This window comes from Gymnoscopelus microlampas (assembly GCF_963454915.1).
Source record: "Gymnoscopelus microlampas genome assembly, chromosome: 23".
Classification (NCBI taxonomy): domain Eukaryota; kingdom Metazoa; phylum Chordata; class Actinopteri; order Myctophiformes; family Myctophidae; genus Gymnoscopelus; species Gymnoscopelus microlampas.
This window is the reverse complement of record NC_139960.1, coordinates 26,362,402-26,384,915: the sequence shown is the minus strand read 5'-3', so window position 1 is coordinate 26,384,915 and position 22,514 is coordinate 26,362,402. Positions and strand designations below refer to the sequence as shown.

Sequence of the window (22,514 nt, the reverse complement as noted above, 5' to 3'; positions counted from 1 at the left end):
CACACACACACACACAGAAACTTTGGAGAAGATCGTGTCAGTTATTATCTAAGCAATGGTCATCTCTGCAGGAGTCTCTGGATAGTTCTACAGTGATTAATGCCCTGATTAACATTACCCTGACATCTCACTGCCCTTGCCAAGTCTAATATACCAATAGAATTCTCACTTGATGGTTCTCACAACCAGTCAAGAGAGGATTTGAGACCGCAATTTCAAGTGGATCAATGTAGCCTAATCCACAGTAGCCTACTTTATTGCTCTGAGTTTGAAGCAGAATGGTTTGCTGAGTTGCATGCCTATTGTCTCTGAAAGTGAAAAAAAAGAGTATATAATAATATTATGCATACTTTTACACAAGTCTGTATGTATGTACAGGGCAGGCAAAAAAAGCAAATTTTCCCCGACTCCAGTTCTGCAAGATTATTAGATTTTTGGTCTGCTCTCTGCCTCTTTGGCATACTCTGTATTGCTCAAGACCAGTATTTCACATCGATCTTGATTAGTCAGTCTGGTATGTATATTAATGTTTTAATAGCAAAGCAGTAATTGCCTGGGGCGGTTGATTTTTCTTTCTTTAGTCTGTGGAGAGTCCCATAGTCCCCTCACATGAAAGTCATGAGCTGCCAAGAAATATGATTAAAAAGAATTCATTAACTGCTTTTTAAACAGTGGGGTCCATGACGGAGCACCAGTTTTCAATGTGTATTATCAATTGGCTTGCAAGTCTCGCAGGGCAATAAATGAATGAGCTTGCTGGCTCATTCAGAAAGCGTGTGTGACACGGTCAGACTAAAGCTGGAAGCAACCTCTTTTCCACACGGCGGAAAACCTGGTTTTAATTCCGAACTGACTAAAGTAATCCGATCTAGGCCACGCCTACGTTAGAATTCTAAAAAATCTGGTTGGCGGTGCTTTTTTTTTGTTCCCACACATGAATGCTGAATTGAGTCATCGATGTACTTGAAGAAACCTGTCGGATTCATCAAATTACTAATTTGATGGCCAAGGGGAATCTTTTTGGAGGAGGGCAGACGCTCTTGGTTTATGCCCGCCTGGTGATACAAAGTTATTTCCGCTGTAGACCGGATCAGAAAACTGTAAAACTAGTTTATCCCAGTCCCAGGCTGGAAGAACGACACTCACAGTTCTCTGGTGGGAGCCAACCCACGTTTATTAACCACCAACAAGTAAACATAAATCTTTGTATAACCAGCTCACACTGTAGAACAAAAGAGGCTTTTTAAGGCTCACAGCCAATCAAGCCAATTAGAGACAGCTGAAAGCTGAGACACATTCCACACATTCCCCACAAGCCCACAGCACCACCATCCCTTGGCTCTCAGCATGCAGCTGACACCACACCCCAATTAGGGCCTTCAGGGCATGGTCGCACATCCGCTTCAGAAGCATCAGCGCTAAGTTCCGTTCACTTCCATCTTCCTCTTTCTTTATGCACTGGACTAGCCTCGATCTCCAGGCTTTTATTGTTTAGTTTTGCTAAAAAATAAAGGCCTGGACCAGCGCGTCGGTGTACCCGATATAGGAAGTGTTTCGTTTCCCCAACCAACCAGAGTGCAGTGGGCGTCGCTCGTAATGTTGTGTTGACGGGGCGGGGGCTGACGGACAGATCGGTGAACCAATGGGATCACACGCATTCTCTCGCCGGAGATGTTAAACCCGCCCCTCTAGGTACGAAAACAGGAGGGCTAGTGCAGCCTAGCACTGGACTGACCCGGTGCAAACGAGGCCAGGATTGGATTGCTTTTCTATCTTTCTCCGCCTCACTGGCCTTGACTGAGTCTATTTCCATTATCCTGACCATCGATTTGTTCCAACGTCTTTCACAGGGCTCCACCGTTAATGTAATTGAACAGGTCATTTTTCCTCCTGCTCATTTGCATACTTATAAGTGCACAGCGCACCCACAGTACTCCTGTGGCTAGTCTATTGTTGGAGATGTAGAATATTAATTTAAATCTGAAAGTGTGATCTTTGCGGGTCAATTCATACACTAACATTCTGGATTTAGTCATTTAGTAATTTGATTGCTTTATTTGAATCCACAATTACACAAGTACAAGTTGGAGCACTTAAACATTTTAATGTCTTTATTGATCACTACAAATACAAGCACTAAGCTCCTCGATTGTGGATATGTAATATGTATTAGTGCTATTAAGGTACTGTAGTGCACAGAGTTCAAGCAGCATGTTAAAAGTCAATAACTCTCAACAAACCAGCAGCACTAGCATTCACTAAGCCCCGATTCACTAAGCGACTTCCAGATTAATCATGTCCTACACCTGGAGTGGACATACGCACGTCTCAGGGATATACGAACCCCTTTGAGAATTGAACGTCAGTTTGTGAGTATCAAAAATACGACCTCCTTTACGAACTTTATTTACCCCATATTTACGACCAGTTTAGTGAATTAGGGCCAATGTTCTTCCTCAGGCAGTGTTGCATGCCAGTAAGGGCGCGGACCCTAGAAATTGGACCACAAACGGAAAATAGAAATAGTGTTCCTCGGAGCTCAGGTCTCTGCCAGGTCAAGTAGGTTATTGTGGGCCAGCAATGTTTGGAATTCGCCAATCAGGATGGATTATGAAAAATCGGACAGATCCGTCTTGATCACGTGACCATAGAGATATGTACCGATTTGCGTGATGTTTGGATAAAATCTGTAGAAGTAATATTTAAATGTTTTACAAAATTCTGCCTGCTGGTGGCGCTGTAGTAGGCCAATGTGAAAAGGGTGACATTTCTTCCTCAACTTAGTGGGAATGTGCGTGCAAAGTTTTGTTGAAAATGGGCCACTCCTGCAAACTTCAGATGCCAATCTTAACCAATCAGGATGGAATATGAAAAATCGGACGATCCGTCTCGATCACATGATACATAAAAGTTGGCCCCCTGGTGGTGCTATAAAAGGCTGATCTGAAACATTTGGGGCAGAGGTTCTGCTCTGGCATCCAAGGGAGGAGTGTGTGTGCACAGTTTCGCATATTTATATCAGTCAACCCTAACACTACAGGACCAGTGGTCAGAGTAGTCTGTATGAGTTTAGGAGGGGTGCGTCAAGCATGTACCAGAGAATATTTTAGGTTTAAGGTCTACAATAGGTGTCTCTTTAAGTACATTATACAATTGCAGTACTTGCAATGTTTCAAAATGATATTTTTTATTTAATTAGAAACGTGAGTGTAGTGTGTAGACAGACCATCTGGTTGTTGTGTTCTTTCGGTTAACCATAGACTGTCTCTAGGGGTGTACTGTACAAGTTCCGCCAATAGGCATTCTTGACTGTTTTTCATTTGAACCCTCTTTCCTGAAATCTAACCATCACATCCTGAGCTTTAGAGATGAAAGCGCAAGAGCTGACTGAATGACAAATTGTCTTTCAGAGCTTTAGGGTGGTATCAAGATAAGAAAAGGGTCAGTTTTCTTTTGGAAGATGGTTGAGAGTTCATTTGAGGATAAGGTTCCATGAGTTGAGTAGAATTGTGCCAATGCATTTATTGACCCTGTCCATAGCATCATCATGACATCACCTCAACACATCACATCAATGTACTGTAACACATTACAATGCCATCTTGTATGTAACAGCGAAAGGGTTTGATAGAGTAATATAGGACGTTATTTTTATTTTTATTTAACAACATACAAATTGTTTACACAATACACACACAGCTTATTTAATAAGCTGTAGATAGCGCTAGAGCTGCTCCCAAGGCCACCCCTTTAATCTCTTTATAGAGACTCAAAGAGTCGAACCGTAGGTTCTACGACCTACGGTTCAAGTGTTATAGGCCAACACGTGAAGTGGGCTGTTATAGCGCCACCATGAGGCCGACTGGTATAAATATTTTTGAGTGGTGCCAAACACTCCTACATTTGACTTTGTCCGTGTGTCCGTCCGTATGTATGTCCGTCCGTATGTTTGAGCACGGCTGATTGGTCAAGCTTCACGTGACAATATGTTATCACGTGTCACGTGACAACATATTGTTGCTGATTGTTGCGGATGCAACCAGTTACACTTTCAAAGGCACCACTCTCTTCACACTGGGTGTGATTTTTTAAATAATTTCGGACTAAATTATAAACCTACCCTCCAAGTCTTGTAACTGTAGCCCTTACGGTTTCTGAGAAAAAAATACTTGAATGGGAGTTTTTTCATTTTCCCATTAAAGTTAAAAACTATGTAACCAATCTCTTAGCAAAGTACAATTGCGCGATTCCCGGTGAAGCCGGTCATTTTGACATATGGCACAAAATTGGGGAAAAAAACTGTGGGAGGAGTAGCGTGCCAAAATAGAGTTTATCTAGGAAGAATAAAGAACATAGAGTACTATAGTCTGGTTGCCCTGTTAGGGCAACCACACTAATTATTATACAAGACAACAGACGCAAGGTTTATAACCATTAGATAATGACTCAGCAGAAATGCACTCAATGGCTTCCTTTTGGGGAATGTTAATGTAGAGGCGTTCAATGTCAAAACATTTGCAGGGTTCTCATGAAGTTAAGGGATTATGTTTCTCACTTGGAGGGAAGTATATTACGTACCAGTGGTTTCAAATTCACAAACTGAGAAACGGGTTCCAAAAATGAGTTATTACTATAGACAGTATATGGTTTCTAGTCTACTACACCATTGGTTCTCAAAGTAGGGTCCAAAACTAGTTCATATGGCGACACAATCATTTTAACCACTTTAACCTTATTTTATACTGGCTATTCAAAAATAGTAAATAACTGTGCTATGAGCTTGTAGGTCTGCTATTTTTGAAAAATCCTTGCACAAAAATATTTTTGGAGACAGGGGGTCCGCAGCAAAAGAAAACTAATTTTGGGGGTCCGTGACAAAAGTTTGAGAACCCCTGTACTACACTATACTTGTTTTGATATATTTTGGGGAGTTTGTGTATACTATAGTAGTAGAGTAGTAGAGTGTAGTAGAGTAGTAGAGAGTAGTAGAGTGTGTATACTATAGTAGTAGAGTAGTAGAGTGTGTATACTATAGTAGTAGAGTGTAGTAGAGTAGTAGAGAGTAGTAGAGTGTGTATACTATAGTAGTAGAGTAGTAGAGTGTAGTAGAGTAGTAGAGTGTGTATACTAGTAGTAGAGTGTAGTAGAGTAGTAGAGAGTAGTAGAGTGTGTATACTATAGTATACTATAGTAGGAGAGTGTAGTAAGTAGAGAGTAGTAGAGTGTGTATAATAGTAGAGTGGAATTTCCAATTTATCTCACCTCTCTGATAAGCCTCTGTAGCTATATACTCTTATCTCTTTCTGTAATTGAGAGCTGGGATTCCTGCGCAGATTGAATTGGTCTGAGAGTTGTCTCAATATTTTGGTTTCGTATGTAGTCTACTATAACATTCTTGGACAACTGGGGCGGCAGTGGCTCAGGTGGTATAGAGCGGCCGCTCCCCCCTGGGTTTAGTGTCGAAGTGTCCTTGAGCAAGACACTGAAGCCCTAAGATAGAAGCTCACGATGAGCAGGTTGGTGCCTTGCATGGTTGCCTCCGCCGTCGGTGTGTGAAAGTAATGCGCATTGCACAGCACTTTGGATTAAGGCGCTATATATGCACCATTTACCATTTTACCATTTACAACTACTGGTTGACCCCACCATCTCTGTATACCAGCTTGTATTTAATTAATGCCTTGACCAACTCTATTCAGTATTCATTGCACCAGTAAAGAAGCATCGATTTACAAACAAACGTTGAGTGGACAATACATAGTAATTCAACACATGTATCTTGCCTATACAGGAAAACACGTCTCTTCCATACAGACAGGCTTCCAATTAGGCTAAAGCAGAAACACAGAAGTGCTTTGCAAGTACTTTGCTCTTAGAGAGGCCTGCCAGTCCCTGTACCACTAGCCAGTGTGCACGTCCTAAGCTGCCAAGAATAAAGTTCAGAAGTTGACACCCATAGCCCAAACTGATTATTTCAGACAGATCCTGATATTTCATTAGCTTAGTCATGTATGCTTGTTACTTATGATTATATAAAATGGGCAGCCAATCTCCAGGATATACACAACATCATGGCTCAACAACAATAACACGTGTTTGCTGCCACATCGTTAAACATATCATAGTGTTCTTTTGACATTTATTTATAGTATTTGAGCGTCATGAGACTGTTTCTTTGGCAATTAGGTCTAGGATTTGTGCTATATATAATCCCTTCTTTACAGTTGTTGACAATTCGAGAGATGGATTGAATTGCTTGTACGGGAGACTGCATTAAACAGTGTGGCTCTTGACTGGCTGGGTACCAAATTGATACAGTATGCGACACAAACACGCACACACACACACATACACACACGCACACATCCCTCATTTTTTCCCCCCTGTCTCTTAGATATTGCCCGGGCTATTGAGCTGCTGGAGAAGCTACAGGAGTCAGGCGATGTACCTGGCCACAAGCTGCAGTCCCTGAAGAAGGTGCTTCAGAGTGAGTTCTGTACAGCAATCAGAGAGGTGAGTCACCTGCAGATGGGTTACAAACACTGTCGTCCAGCCATAATGGTGTGGGGGAGGGGTGTACTGCAGTGCCAGTAATCATTGAGCTATACCGTTATCCCGCAAAAATTGGCATGTACTGCACTGTAAATGCAGGTGTTTTAACAACTCAAGGCATGTCTACTTAATTGACAGGAGTCCCCCAGGGGTCTATTATAGGCCCCCTCCTTTCTTCCCTCTACACTAAATATCTTCTCTGAAAATAGCCGATCTACAGCCTCACAACATCATATTTCCATCACTGCCAAGCTAGTCATATCTGTGACTTATTTGCCCCAGGAATGAATGCTTATTGTAACCTTTCCCACTAAAGCCAGATGTTAGTGGGTGATGGGTTATGGATTTTTTTGTGCTCTGGAACGGGGCTCTAGAGTACAAATTCAAGGTTTTATTGTACCTTGAGGGGAAAATATTTACAGCCCAGAGTCAATACACCAAAGAAACAAAACAACGCTCAGTATAAAGGTACAAAGGTCACACTGACATGTACTGTACGCTACCCCAGATCAATTAGAATTGAAAGAGGCTGTGTGAAATGCCAGACAGAATTTGTGAGGGCTATGTCTACATTATATGTGCAGATGTAGTCTATCAGTAGTACAAACAAAGGAGACTCTGATTCCCCTGTGAGACAGGATTTAATTCTCATTGTCCTGTGAGACGTGATTTAATTCTGTAACACCACTATACTGTAGGCCCAGTGTCCTCATAGCCCATTTGTTATTACAGTACTTGCTATTGCCCCAAGTAAGGACATGCATTTACTCTGTCTGGAAAAATCTAAACAAAAAACAACAACCCTGAAAGCCTTGTTAGATGACATAATGTTCTGTGTGAAATGAGTTCCATTGAACATATGATTTGTGCTGGTGTCAAAACACACAATCATGATGAGTAACTGCAGTCATCAGTTTCTGGGGGGAAAGTTCTGCTACATAATGGTAGAACTATTTGTTCATTTGGTTGTTTTGCTGTAGTGTTAGAGCAATTATATTGTGGATTAATTGCTTTTTCACAAGCATACAGTAATACATCAAATACAAAAATAGCAATAAACAGAACAATGTGGCATCCTGAGCTTAACCATTTCAATATGAATACGTTCTACCAGCCAACCTCTTTGCAATTCAGTGATGCTTTCGAAAGTGGATGTTTTCTTTATAAAATAATTATAATTCTTTATAATCTGCAGATATACTTTCGACAAGTCAGTTTGTGTTGGTGTACAAGAGTACACCAACACAAACTACTGCTTTTATATGCTCCCAAGTACAAGCACAGTACATGAAAAAAACGACTTAATCACAATATGTGAAAACATGACACCATGCTGCATCATAAAAGAAAGAAGAGACTCTTTCTCTCTCAGACGGAGTACAGTTCATATATGGCCTCGCTGCGGTGTGGAGTAGTGACCTGGTACAGCCTGGCACTGATGGCAAGAGGCTGGTACTGAGTGCATCCCTGATCATTGTGCCAGTCGCTGCCACTGGAGTGTAATCACACTGAAGAACCCCTGAAAAGGTCTCGACAGCGTGGCTGGATTTTCACAGGAGATGAACCACAAAACCACTTCAGCTACAAACACCACAGGGAAACTGTCACAGATGATCTGTAAGCGTATTGGTTGGTTGTTGTTGAGTCAGGCTGAGGACGGCTTGCGGTCGATTACAGGCTTGTGGGAGCTGATGCTCTGTTGTGATTCAGTGACCTCAGCTTGGGGTAATGCTCGCTCAGGCAGCTAAAGGGCCAGTTTGATGGTTGTTGTTGCAGAGATTACTGTTATCACGGCGACAATCACCAGGGCTAAGTACCGCGGCACGCATGTTATATTGCAATACAAAACAGCTGTGTCCTCCGATGCTGAACTCATATCAACGGTAATTGGAGGAACAGCCCTCCAAAGAAATGGAATTTCAAAAGGAGAAAATGGAGAATATAGCAATTACATTATCTGTGTATTGTGTGTGTGTGTGTGTGTGTGTGTGTGTGTGTGTGTGTGTGTGTGTGTGTGTGTGTGTGTGTGTGTGTGTGTGTGTGTGTGTGTGTGTGTGTGTGTGTGTGTGTGTGTGTGTGTGTGTGTGTGTGTGTGTGTGGTAGTACCACATTATACTGTTGTATATTCATTCCCCTTGCAATTAGCTGGCCAGAGAATTGCAATGACCAACAACAATCAAAGAAACGTGCTTCAGTTCCCTACTTCAACAGTAGGCTATAATTACAAGAACACCCACCCCCTCCACCACTGATCCTCCCTCTTACCCATTTGTGACATAATTATATTCAAATCTAATTTGACCCTTCTTAATACTCTGTAGCACATCGGCCATTCCCATGAAGTGTTCTGTGAAGTTATTATTAGAGACATTATAAGCACACGTTAAGTCACACGCCAAAACTGTTCTGCTTAGAATCACCTGCATGGCATTTGATGAATATCAATGACCTGTAGCCTTCCCCCTTCACTTACTGTATAGCCTATGTATGTGTGGTAATCTCATTTCACGCTCTGGTGAGCCGGTGCAAGAACCACCTAATCATGTACAATACAAAAAATAAAATAATAATAATAATCCGATGCCGATCAGACCATCTCCACAGCTCTGTCAATAGAATTTACTGAACATGAATCAAGTTCGTTATGGTTGGTGGGCCGGCTGTCAATATGAAGAATGGGTGACGGGGAAAGTGCCAGTTCAGCAGTGTGGGGCTAAATGAATGATGAGCTGGTTGTCTGTTCCCCCGTCGTGTTTATCAATGACATGAGGAGGATCACTGTGCGTCATCCTGAATGAGTTGTCAGCGTATATCAGCCTCGCAAATTGGAGAGGAAGGAACCAGCTGAAGATGGAGCGTTGGGATTTGCAGCTAATTCGTTTTCAAAAGTCGCAAAACTTTTGAAAACGACAATGGGCCTAACAACTTAACATTGCCTTTGGTCTTTCACCCCAGCAGAGATTTGGAAATCTACAGAACTGACAGTGGTTGTGTAATATTTTGTGTAATATATCATATCACCGTGTAGGTGACCAGGAAGGGTGACAGCAAAGTACCCTGGGGAGCCGCGTTGCTCACTAAATCAGACTGACATCCCTGCAATCTCATCTACTGCGGTCTACCTGTAAGAAAGTCTGTGATCCATGCTACCATACCGCGGTCCACCCGCATCTCAGCTAGTGGGTGGGTTTGGATATTGAAGGCAAACATGATTCTGACGGTGTTGTCCTTGGTGTCAATATGGGTGTAGGCCCTGTTCAGCCGGTAGATTATTGCGTCTTCAACCCCCATGTCCACCTGGTATGCGAACTGGAGGGGGTCAAGCTGTCACTCACTAGAGGTTTAGGTGCTGCAGTACCAGCCGCTCGTGACCTGTGATGTTAGAGCGACTGGCCTTGTAGTCATTTGTGGCAGAGAGGCGGCATTTCTTGGGTATCGGGACAAGGCAGGACGTCTTCCACAGCCGAGGCACCTTCCCCAGCCCCAGGGAGAAGTTGAAGAGGTCCCTGAACAGGACGACAAGTTGCTCGGCACACACCCTCAGCACCTGGGTGTTGATCTTGTCTGGCCCCGCTGCCTTCCTGATGTTGACGCAGCACTTGGTCGGTGGTGAGAAGTAGGGGAGGAGAGCTGGGTCACCGTTGGTCCCGCCTCTCCTGGCCCAACGCCCAGTGCGCCTCTGGTATTTTGCCTTCAACCCAGGCCACATCGGAATTATGCTTCCCCTCAAAGGGCTGATTGTAAATGTGATACTATACATTTACAGTATATTTCTCTGCTGTCGGGCAGAAACCAGCTAACTCCAAAATGTACATTTTTCAGAAAGAAGTTTTCAGGAAATGAAAAAAAAACGTTTATTTTTTAAAACAAAGCAATACTGCCTCATCAAAGTTGGTATTGTGACTTTATATATTGTCAGATACTTGCATGTGTCATTATATTATCACCACTTTATCCAAATCCAGCTCAAGTGGAGTTTGGAGGTTTTGTCCATCATTGATAAGAACAGCTGAAAATGGATATCCAAGCTCACAATGCAGCACAACGTGTGAATTAATGCCCTGATGCTTCATGACACTGCTTATATTGGCCTACAATAATAAGCAGGACTTTAAATATTACAATAACTTCTGCAAAGAGGGGTTCATGGAGTTGCAGTTTAGAACTAGCGAGAGAAATGCTATATGAACTCATTTCATGTCACATATTGCTCTCCTCATCCTCACCACTTCATAGATTTTAGAAATAGAATTAATTGTTTTCATAACATTTGCGTCAGTGCTAAGTTTGATAAACAGGTACACTGCATAGTTACTTTTAACAGACTAACGGGGGAAAAAAAACCTGCCTCGTTAAAGTGTGTTTATCTTCCGCTCTGCAGCTGGCTGTTTTTGTCAGAAGCGCTTTTTAATACTTCTCATTTGTTCAATATTCTTTTAGCCCACACACAGACATGAAGGGTGTTCCATAGAGTTGATTTATGAACATAAATCAAAACTAAATAATTAGTAACTAGCTCTGAATGCAGATTTTTTTGTAAGAAATAATGGCAAGCACATTCAAGTGTACAGCAGCTATTATGCCATGTATTAAAACACATCATATACAGTTGGTGTAATAAAGTCAACAATAGTTTGTGTATAGTAAATGAACTAATACAAAATATATGTATGTATGAAAAGAAATGGCTAAGAAATCCATGCTGCCTGGTAAACAACTCGTTTACCTCGTTTGCTCACACAACAGCCCTGAACAAAACACGTCATACAGATACAGTGGGAACGACGTGGTGACTCAACTGGTTGATGCATCAACTTCATAACCATAACCTTGTTCCTTTCACGTCATCTCTCTTTCGTTAGAGCCCTCACGTCTCTGTCATTCCTCACTGTCATATCAGAATAACCCAGACATACCATAAAGGTACTATTTAATTCCCACTATATCATCCCCCTCCCTCCCTCCTCTCTCTCTCTTTCTCTCTCTCTGCCACTCTCTCTCTCAGTAGAAATAGAAAAGGCAGAGAACCATGGTTATTCATAATGTTGTCACGTTAGTGGTCCTCTAGGCAGCTCTCTCCTCCATCAGGCTTTTTACAGCCCAGAATCCTCCTCGGCCCGCATGATGCCTTCCCATCAGGCATAGCTAGCTCTGTGGTGTAATGGATCTGGGTTAATTTAAGACCTCATCTGCGGGCGAGAAACACAGAGGGCGAGAGCCGGGAGCACCCACAAAAGAAAGACAGAGAGATGGTGAGAGAGCGAAAGAAATCAAGCTTTTGGTGTTGTAAGGACAAGATTCATGGATGAGCAAAAGGGAGCTGGGGTACTGAATAGACGCCTCCAGGACATTAGGCCTTTTAGACCAAAGTGCACATCTCCAGCCAGAGCAGTCACAACATGAAAGGACTTACATCCAAAAGACCATAGCTGATTCTTCCTTGTTATGGATGAGTTATCCCGGAAAGGCAGGGCTCCTTTCAGAAGGGAACACAAGCTCATCTGGATTATTATGGTTGATATCGAGGCCGTTATAAAGCAGTGAAAAGTGGTTCATGGGGCCTCAGAGTAAAATTGTGTACACACAGTGTCACTGTGCTATCGTGCCCTATAGAGACTTAAGAGGAACATTGCAATCTATACAGTTTCTCCATAAGTGTAATGTCAGTGTGGTACAGTATGTTTCTTTTTAATTGAAAATGTATTTAATTGGTTTTGTAAAACATGTATGTAATTTGGTAGATGACTCATGGCCATGGTTAGCTTCAGGTGAGTTAATTGATTCCTAATTACTGCTCGTTAGCTCTTTGTTGGTTCCACCTTGTATAAGGGAGGTGGGGTTATTGAGGTTGAGTGTTAGTTAGAGTGGCAATAGACAACAGCCAGGGGAGAAACTGCTGGGCCTTCGTCGAAGGTGTAGCCTGTTATAGTGCTGAGTTGGTCGTTGTCTGCAAGTATGTGAAAGTGGTTAAGGGGGCCAGCCGTCCGAGCACCTAGGCTCCAATGTAGCCTAGGTAGTCCCTAGATCCCTATCCCGACGGCCTTTGCTGCGTGTCACTCCCTATCTCGCTCTCCCCATTTCCTGTCTACCAACTGTACTATCAATAAAGGCATAACATACCCCCCCCCCCCCCTCCCCACCACACATTTTTTAAAGGGCTTTTCTTTGCAATAGTCACAATTTTACACAGTTTATCTGAGGGAAAAAAAACAGCTTGGCCTAAAGAAACGCGTTAGAAAACGTTCATAGGGATATGTGTTTTTGTGTGTGCTTGAAGAGTGTTCTCTTTTAACTAATCAGTCTTATCAAGATGAAGATTTAATAATTTTGTATCTGAAATATACGCTTAGCAAAGAAAATTTCATACCAATTTCTGCAAACTTTTTTTTTTGCATACATCAAAGAGTGTTATACCCTACTCTACTGCATTTACCAATCCTTTTGATGATTTAAAGATATCACAAATAGTGTAGGATTCCTCCGCTTTGAAGACAGACAGAATCAGACTTGATAATTGGAGATCCCTTTCATAACCTGTCCCAAACTCCCAAAATATCTTTCATAATGATGAATATATTTTTTCTTCGGTAATCTGAAATGAAATGTTATTTCAAAGTTCAAAGACGTTAATCTGATTTATTTTTGATTGCTTCATGAACAGCAGAGCAGCACATGCTCTTGAATGCAGTACACGCTCCAACTAGTTGACGTTGGTGTAGGCTTACTACCAAAAGTATCCACACAAAATGGCTTGACCTTTATTGTTGTTCATATTCCCCAGAAAACAATTACCCCAGCTCATTGCCAAGGCCTCATTTGAGACACTGCACACAGCTGATATCTCTTAAGCACTTAAGCCAGGGCTATGTACTTCATGGTACAAAGAACCCTGCATGGGATATAGAACCCGGGGAACACAGGGATGGTAGGGAAAGAATGGTGAAAAAAGCAGAACCGCAAGCTTGTAGATTGGCCATTTTAGTTATTTTTGAAAATAATATAAGATGTTTAAGAATTTATGTTGAAAGATTCTGAAATGTTATACCTATAATGATATACCCAAAATAGGGAAGCCAGGGTTAATGTGGTTAATCATATCAAAAAGTAAAAACCACCTCTAACCATATCATAATAATACGATTCATCATTTGGTTTCAGTGATGAATGGATGAGGCATACTGCTATAGAAAAAGGTTATAATTATGCTTGATGATGTCAGATCAGAAACCTATGTGTTGTTGAATGTCTGATGGCAATAGGTGAGGGCTGCGTCTACGAGGACAGGAAAGATGGAGTAAAGATTTACATAAAAAATACCCAAATTAGCCATGAGTCAGTGTGCCCAAGTTATCTCTCCAACTGTCCTCTGTATGTCTCTTCCTCCTCCCCTCCTCCTTTTACCTGGTCCGTCTGATTGATTCTACGAGGTCAGTGAAGGATATCTCTAGACTGGAACACGTGTTTTATAACTGGAAGGTCAAATGCTTTGTTTTGGTCTGCCTTTTGGAGCAGCCTGACTCTATTCTTAACTGCTAACAGCTGAATAATGACAGCATCAAGGTGCAGCAAGGCTTGAGGGCTGCTCTTTCGGCCATGTTTTCAATTTCCACGGCCAGTAGGCACCATAAAGCCAGATGTGAAGACCCACTACTGTTTGACTACAGACATTGACTACTTGAATTCAGATGCTTGGCACATATTTAGCCCTGCTAGTAACTCTAAAAGCCTGAGTTATACTTAGTTGTGCGCGGGCGTCACACACACCGAAAATAGCCAACAAGCATAAATAAGTATGAATCACACTTATGGATGGATGATCATGTCTGTCCATGACACTTGTGGAGCAAGTGTGTAGGATGAAGCCTAACCATTTAAAGGGGCTACACCATGAATTTCATTTTTTTTTAGGTTTTTAGTATTTTTTGGGCTCCCCAGTATCTCTTGTACCCAAAAAAATATTTTTCTTTAACATTCAGTCATTCATGCTCATTTCATTGATTTCCTGAATGGGCGTGTCTGAACAGGCCATTTCAGAATGGCTGGGCAAGTGATGTCACTTGCCCAGATTTTGCATTGATGGTTGCCAGACAGAATTGCTCAGTAGCTCCCCCCTGCCCAATAGGACGTTTTGGTATTGCAGCTGAAATAGCTTGGAATGACAGACAGTCAGATTGTGAGAAAAAATATCTGGATGTTTTTTAGGCTTACAACCTGTTTAAAACGTATTAGGGGGCAATATTTATATAGAATATATATTTTTTTAATTCATGGTGTAGCCCCTTTAAGTGACCCCATGACGCTGCCTCTAACGCCATCCTCAGGCTAAAATGTGAACTTTGCACACAACATAGTATCTCATAATCTAAAAGGCAGATTGCAGTATGAACCCTACTGATGTTTTGGTGACATCCCTGTCTCTTTTAGGTATACCAGTACATGCATGAAACCATTACAGTGAATGGCTGCCCGGAGTACCAGGCACGAGCCACAGCTAAGGTAAGAAATATTTTAATTGGTTGCACAATTACGACTACACTAGGGTTCATGAATGTCAAGTTATTTGTTCATAACATCTGCCCTACTGGATACAAATAGATGAAGTCATCATTAACACTATTTCATTTAGACACTTCAGCTCAGGAATAACCAATACCATTTATTAACAATTTACCATATTGCATATTTAACCATTTACTGCAATATTAACCATTTACTGCAATGACATTGCATTCAGATTTGGCAGTGTGACTCTGCTCATGTGATATTACAGATTACCTGTGCAAGCAGGACAACAGATCTGAAATCACAAACCCCCCAGAGCAGAGCATAAAATACAGTTTTACATAAACATAACATTGAACCTTCAATGCATAATTAAACTACCACATATCATAGTACAATTCATAGGACCACAGTACAATACACAGAATCATAGTACCATCTATAGAACCACAGTGCAATACACAGAATCAACCTACTGTATAACAATATTAACCAAAATCCAACAGGGAGCAGGCCGGGGAGGTGGAGGGAATTTGAAAACTAACAGCTGTACAACCAGCTGAGACAGTGCAGCACGTAGAATTAATAGAGGCTGCTTAAATGAACCGCTGAGGGAATGAGGGCGTGAGTGAGATTGCTTGTAGCGAATGAGAATGGCGTGAGGATGAACGTACTTGTGGGAGTACGAATTAATGAGCTTGTTAGCAAATGAATGGGGGAGGGGCCGGGGAGAGTGAATGTAGCAATAAACATCCTGCCTTCCGTCCCTACATGAACTATCGCTACGCTGTATGTGCAGAATTGTGCATATTGAGGTTTTTAGAGGGACATTTTAATGTGCACCCCAGACCCCCCCCCCCCCATATGAATCCATTGAACTTCAAACTAGCCTTTAACCATGTTAGAGTCATTGAAAACAAACGTCCTATATGGTGCTGATGTTTGGGACAAAATCTGTAGGAGTAATATAAATATATGTTTTGCAAAAATGGGCCTCCTGGTGGCACAGGCCAATGTAAAAGATTTGGGTCAGAGGTTCTGCTCTCGCCTCCAGGGAGTGTGTGTGCACAGTTTCACATGCTGGAGATTAGCTGGACGGACGCACGGACGGACGGACGGACGGACATGCACAGACGGACACGCAGGGACGGACAGGGGCAAAAACACAGTCTCTACCACGCCTTTGGCTAGGCGGAGACAAATATCTAAATATGAAATTAAGCAACTTATAAACTGTCTGGGGTCCACCACACAAAAGCCTGAGTTGACATTAAAATGACCCCAGAAGTGTTTTAAAGTGAAAAACCCCTTTAGCACTACTGAATGTGCATTTTAAGGTTTTTATCACACCTCTCAGAGGATTAGGATTAAAAGGCTATTGAGACTTAAAACATAAACCAAATTAGCTCACCTAAGCTACATGGACTGAGAGAAGGTAACAGCTGGACATGAATTTGCATACGTTGTATTTTCATGCTGTACATGGATTTTTCGGTTCCTGAGAATACAATGGCCATACATAATATAAATGTACATGGGCCTTGCACCGCACTGTACACAATACTGTAATAAATATTAGCTTCATAGTTACAATAAGACATTTATTTTCCAGACAAAATGTCTGACAGCATAAAACAGATTTTTCCTTCAAAACAATTAATTGGAATTTTGTTCCCCAGTCGCCATGTTTGTACCTTTACAATCAAAATGACAGTTATAACAGGTTCTCTTTTAATTTCTATTCTACTGTTTTCTCTACTGTTTTCTAAAGACCAGGGGTCTATTTCACGAAACCTGGATTAGGGATAAACCGAGTTTAAACCGGGTTTAATTGGCTATCCTGGCTTAAATTATCCAGGAATCAGTTTCACGAAAGCTGAGTTAGCTCGGCAGATTAACTTAGCCAGTAAACCTGGATATGTTTATCCATGATCCAGTTTCACGAAAGAAAATTTAAGCAATCCTGCCTTAGTTACCATTGCAATTTAGCTGTGAAGTTAGCCTGGTCCGAACCAGGCTAACAGCCAAGCTTTATTAAACCAGTGCCTTGTTCTTGCAAGTTTTGTGAAATAGCTGTTAGTCCAATGACTCCAATCGTAAACCAATGAGTTTTTCCACACTTATTCAATTCTTATGCAAAAATCGAAGATCTACAAGCTCGAAAAAAAATGGTCTTATGGCGGCCGGGGGTCCCCCCAGACCCCCAGCCCCCCGGACCCCTGTCGGGGGTCAATGGGGGTCCGGGAGTACAGGGGGGGGCGGGTACTCCCGAACCCCCGTTGACCCCCGGCCCCCGTGTACCCCTGGACCCCCGTTGACCCCCGCTGACCCCCGGGGACCCCCGGCCGCCAAAAAGCAAGCTTTTTACTTGTAGATCTTCGATTTTAGAAATTAGAAATTAGAAAATGATTCTAAGTGTTTATAATTATAATTCCAATATTCACATATACTCCTCATGTTTAAGCCTAACTGAATTATATATTTATGGACTTAAATTAGTTGCATATTTTTGGACAACTTTTGCATTTAATTTGTCGGCAATACTTTGCCACGCTTTCTCCCTGGATCTATATTTATTGCGGCCGTGTTTCCTTTCTGGCTTATTATAAATTAAATATATTATATTTTACTTCCTTGTATGATTCCATGAGCTGCTGCAGTGCTGCTGTTCAGCCACAGAGAAGAACGCCACTCTGGTTTTGGGTTCCATGATTGGTCAAGTTCAAGGATTCTGGTATCGACTTTTATGGTCTTTTACAGGAATAGGTGAACTCACATTCAGCCTGGTTTAACGATCCTGGCTTGACAAAGTTGCTCCTTCTCAGCCAGGCTTGGCGTTCATGGAACTGAATAAACCAGGCTGAACAGCGCAGGCTTGTCAAACCTGGATTCGCCTTTTAAACCAGGAAAATTTAATTCCGCTTTCGTGAAATAGACCCCTGGTCACACAGCAACATCCTGAATGATGCAGGTCCAGTTTACCACTAGCACGTACGGTTCAATTAACAGTCAGGATTTTACTGAGCACTTTATGTGAAAATGTACATAATATTACACAGATGTTTGTAAAACAAAAAGAAACACCTAATAGATCAGATAAGATGCGTATTGTCACTGTATGGAACATACCACAACATTTTGTTTAATCCATAACAAGCTTTGACAAGCTCGGACCAACTGACAGACAGAATGGCGTGATTGCAGCTTCAAAATAGTGTGACAGCATAGGCCTATTTGATTAGCAGTGCATGACACAATCTATTGTCATAGCTGCATATTACAGCATTGCTCATGTGCATATTGCACATTAATAAATCAAAACTAAGCTATACAATCATTAGCACTTATTCAAGGAACACAGAGGAAAGAGGAGGGTAGGTTGTAAAAGCGAGTGCAGCTCAGTCCCCTTCGGCACATCCTGCTTCGCCCACTCCTATACAGAACATCAGAGAGATGGTGGAGAGGAAAGGAGAGAGAGAGACAAACACAGAGAAGAGAGAGATGACAAAGACATGGAGGGTGTGTGTGTGTGTGTGTGTGTGTGTGTGTGTGTGTGTGTGTGTGTGTGTGTGTGTGTGTGTGTGTGTGTGTGTGTGTGTGTGTGTGTGTGTGTGTGTGTGTGTGTGTGTGTGTGTGTGTGTGTGTGTGTGTTGTGCGCGCAAAACAAAAATAATTATTGCATGATTTTGTCAGGTTAGGTTGAAAAAATGTTTTTTTTTTCAAAAATGATGAATTAAACCATACACTAAGACAAGACTGGACTTGTATGGTTTAGTACTTTGGTCAGTCTGGTCTGTTGCGGCAAGGGACTGGAACTATTTGAAAAACAAAAACAAAACAAAAACATTTTATTATTTATACAAACCGCTGTTTCCCACTAATATTCCCTAACCCTTGTCTGTTGGTGTTGTCCCATTTATATTTTTGCTGCATGTTTGTCTTACTAATCATCGCGTATGCTACTATTGTTTTATTGCCTGAGGCTGTTATCTGCTAGCTACCTGCATATCATTTATGTAATGCTTGTTGTCACATCATGCAATGCTAGTTGTTATTCTAGTTGTACAGTAGTGGGTGTGTTGGAAATATTTGGATGTGTGCTGCTGCCTTTTAAACTTTTGCAGCTGTACAAAAAGTTATTGTGGAGTAGTTAAGACGATGAGCAGAGCCAGAATAACAGTGGAGCGGGGCAGGCAGGGAGAGCTGAGCCGTTGGCTAGACATTGGGCGAGGCGGGCAGGCGAGGCAGGCTGGTGGGATGCAAATTGAGGCAGACAGGCAGTGACAACAACTGGAAATTAACCTGAGGCACAAGAAAACATGGAGTCTAAAACTAAGTTCAGGCAACACAGTGTAGTACTGACAGAGAACTTGAACTTGGCCATAATGTTAATACTACAGTTTGATGGTGAACTGAACAATCTGATGTGACCAACGACCGTACCCTTACGGTCACACATGTGTAATGGCAGGGCAACACTGCACATGCCAAGAAAGTTGAACTCCACACAATGGCACGTGATGCTATTTTGCTTCGCAACCAGAAGCTCCACCCCTTCGCACCTTTCAGTCATGCATGTGTGACTGTGCCTTTGTTGTGCGCTGGTGTCGCGTACCATCTTGTGAGATTGCTTCTCAACTTGCACACCAGGACTCACCTAACCATCATTCGACTACTAGGATGGCTCAAGGTGAAAGAAAGTGTTTCCCAGTTCTCAATGGGTCTTGTTTTGAGACACTCAAAGGAGCGGGTTCCCAGTACTTGTCAAAAAAAAATAAATAATTGGATAACATATCTAATGTGAGAGTGTGTGTGAAATATATCAATATCAACCAATAACTCATACCAAATATCAACAACGTTTTAGAAACAGGGACAAACCGCAACCACCAGTCTTTACAAGCACCTTCACAGAAAAACAAGAGCAATGTCGCTTACAATAAGCAGACATGGCAACCATCAACCAATCACGTTGCAGAGCCTTTTTTACCAAACACGCCCGTTTTCCACAGCCACGCCCCCACCGTATATATATATATGAACAGAAATGCAGGCCCACAATTCAGTCTAAACACATCCTACAAATGGACAGGGTGTTTCTTAGAGAGTGTTACACACACACCAAAAAATCACACCCTGTGTGAAGAGAGTGGTGCCTTTGATGAGCCCCGTATTGATGTTGTCATCAATGTTTGTTTATTGGACATACATACATACGGACGGACACACGGACAAAGTCAGATATAGGAGTGGTTGGCACCACTCAAAAATCCAAAGTAGGGGATGCTCATAGCTACTCCACTAGAGGGAGTTCCTCTGACCTCATCCCCCCCAGCCACAACACAGTGGAAGGTAAAAGTTTTAACTTCCCCATTAACCTAAAATCATGGCTCCACGAACATCCAAATTGGACTTCGCTAAATTTGTTCCCCGGCTAGCCTTCCCCCAGGCCCCAGGGTTGCAGACGGCTCACCCCTTGTGAGTGACATCCTCCATGTTAACCCAGGCCCCTCAGCTCCTTCTAGTTCTACTGCATGTTATCTGAATTTAAACGGTATTTGATTTTATATATTTTTGTGTAGTCGTTCTTGTTGCACTGTTGTTTTCTCCAGATGTTGGAGTGTTGAATGTTTAATGAAAACATGCTTTTGGCTTTTTGTGTCATCCGTTTGATGTGTTTTTAACCCATTTTGCTTGTGAGCTTGTAGATCTGCCATTTTCAGCACTCAACGCCTTGGTACGATGGAGTAAAAGTTAGTCAAGTCAAATCAAGTCACCTTTATTTGTATAGCACATTTAAAAACAGAAGTTGACCCAAAGTGCTTTCCATTCAAAATAACTTCATAAAGACCTCATAAAATACAACATAGTAAAATAAACATAAAAGCAATACCTCATACAAATACAGCATAATTAAAAGAACATAAAAGCAATACAATTTAACACAAAAGTTAAAATACATTCAATGACCAGAGTAGGCCATAATTGCCCTCAGACTGAGCTGAAGGCAAAGGAGAAGAGGTGGGTTTTTACTAGGGTGGATTTAAACCTTTCAATGGTGGAGCTGGACTTAATGTGCAATGGAAGATTGTCCCAGAGTGTGGGAGCAGGGGTGTCTTTTGCAAAATAGAATTTTGTCAATTTACGCATATTGTCTCCACCACAGAACTGTTGCAGGAAAGTACATAGATTAATTGCCCTCTGTGTAGAAATCCATGCCTCTCCAGTACGCGCTGTGAACTTGTAGATCGGCTATTTTCAGTGATTAACGCAATATATCAAGGCAAGCCCTTAAATCTGAACCAAACTCGCCCGTGCGCGCATATGTCCACTGACTGAGCCCAATTGCACAGGCACGCGGCACAGACTCAAGTTCAACGAGTGGTCCGTCTTAATGCGAGACAGATAGGTATGTACAAAAAAACGAAGTATTATAGCCTACTGTTAATTTCAATCGTATTTGTCAAGTAGGGGTCTGCCTGCCTCTCTCTTTCTCTCTTTCTCTGTCACTCACAGTCCAGTCTAATTTCACAATTTAATTTTGATCATCACACAATTGCTTACTGACCGGCACTTATAGGAAATGAAGCAAATGCGTACTGCATCATGAGAAAACTTAATTAATTAATTACAACTGGTAATTTTGATTTAATAACCATTAATTCTGAACTTCTTTTTTCATGTGTTTATAATGTGTTTATAGCCACGTGTCATGTGAAGCTTGACCAATCACTTTGTTGACGGACCTGACCAATCACAACGTTGACGGTGAACACGGACAAAGTCAGGTATAGAGCAGGATCCACCGGCTAGTGCTGCTAAAAACAAAAAACAAAAAAGAATCTGGACTGACTGATGTGCCCATTAGGACATTTCAGCCGCTGCCACTAAAGTTTTCTCTGCACGTCCATGAATAGTTGGATGCATGTTATCTCCCATCCGACTAGTTAGTCACATATTCTCTTGTCTGACTGCGACCATAAATGAAATAACCTATAGTCCCGACCAGTGGCGGCCTTAAGGATCTGGAGGCCCGTTTCAAGAGCTAATATAAGGCTAATATAATAGTCTAATCTAATATTAATTAGACTGTTTGCACTTCAACCATGGACAGACAGCTAAAATAACTCACTCACATTAAATTAACAAAAGTAATATTGTTTTGCCATTGTCATTACATGATTCACTTTCTTTCAAAATAATCAGGTGATTCATTTAGATGAGCCCTGATTTAATCGGATCTACATCCTGTTTACTCCACATCATCACCGCCGGAGATTCACAGATGGTCTGTGACAGAGACTGCCGTTCCAACAAGCTAAACTCTAAAGCTACATTTTATCATTTAGAATGGAAAATAATCATCACCACGGGACATCCCCTTGTCTATGGCATTATTCTGTTGATACAGGCTTTGAGCTGAGGGATAGAGATAGATAGAGAAGAGTAGCCTAATCAGT

General features: G+C 41.8%; 1 protein-coding gene across 1 annotated transcript in view; it reads left to right on the top strand.

Annotated features, from left to right (window-relative positions):
* lin7a (lin-7 homolog A (C. elegans)) overlaps positions 1-22,514 on the top strand; it is a 54,933-nt gene that overhangs the window by 17,415 nt on the left and 15,004 nt on the right. The window contains exons 3-4 of the mRNA XM_084049655.1: positions 6,395-6,513; positions 14,977-15,048. Coding sequence (XP_083905781.1) covers positions 6,395-6,513; positions 14,977-15,048 — 191 coding nt within the window. The remainder of the gene's footprint in view (positions 1-6,394; positions 6,514-14,976; positions 15,049-22,514) is intronic.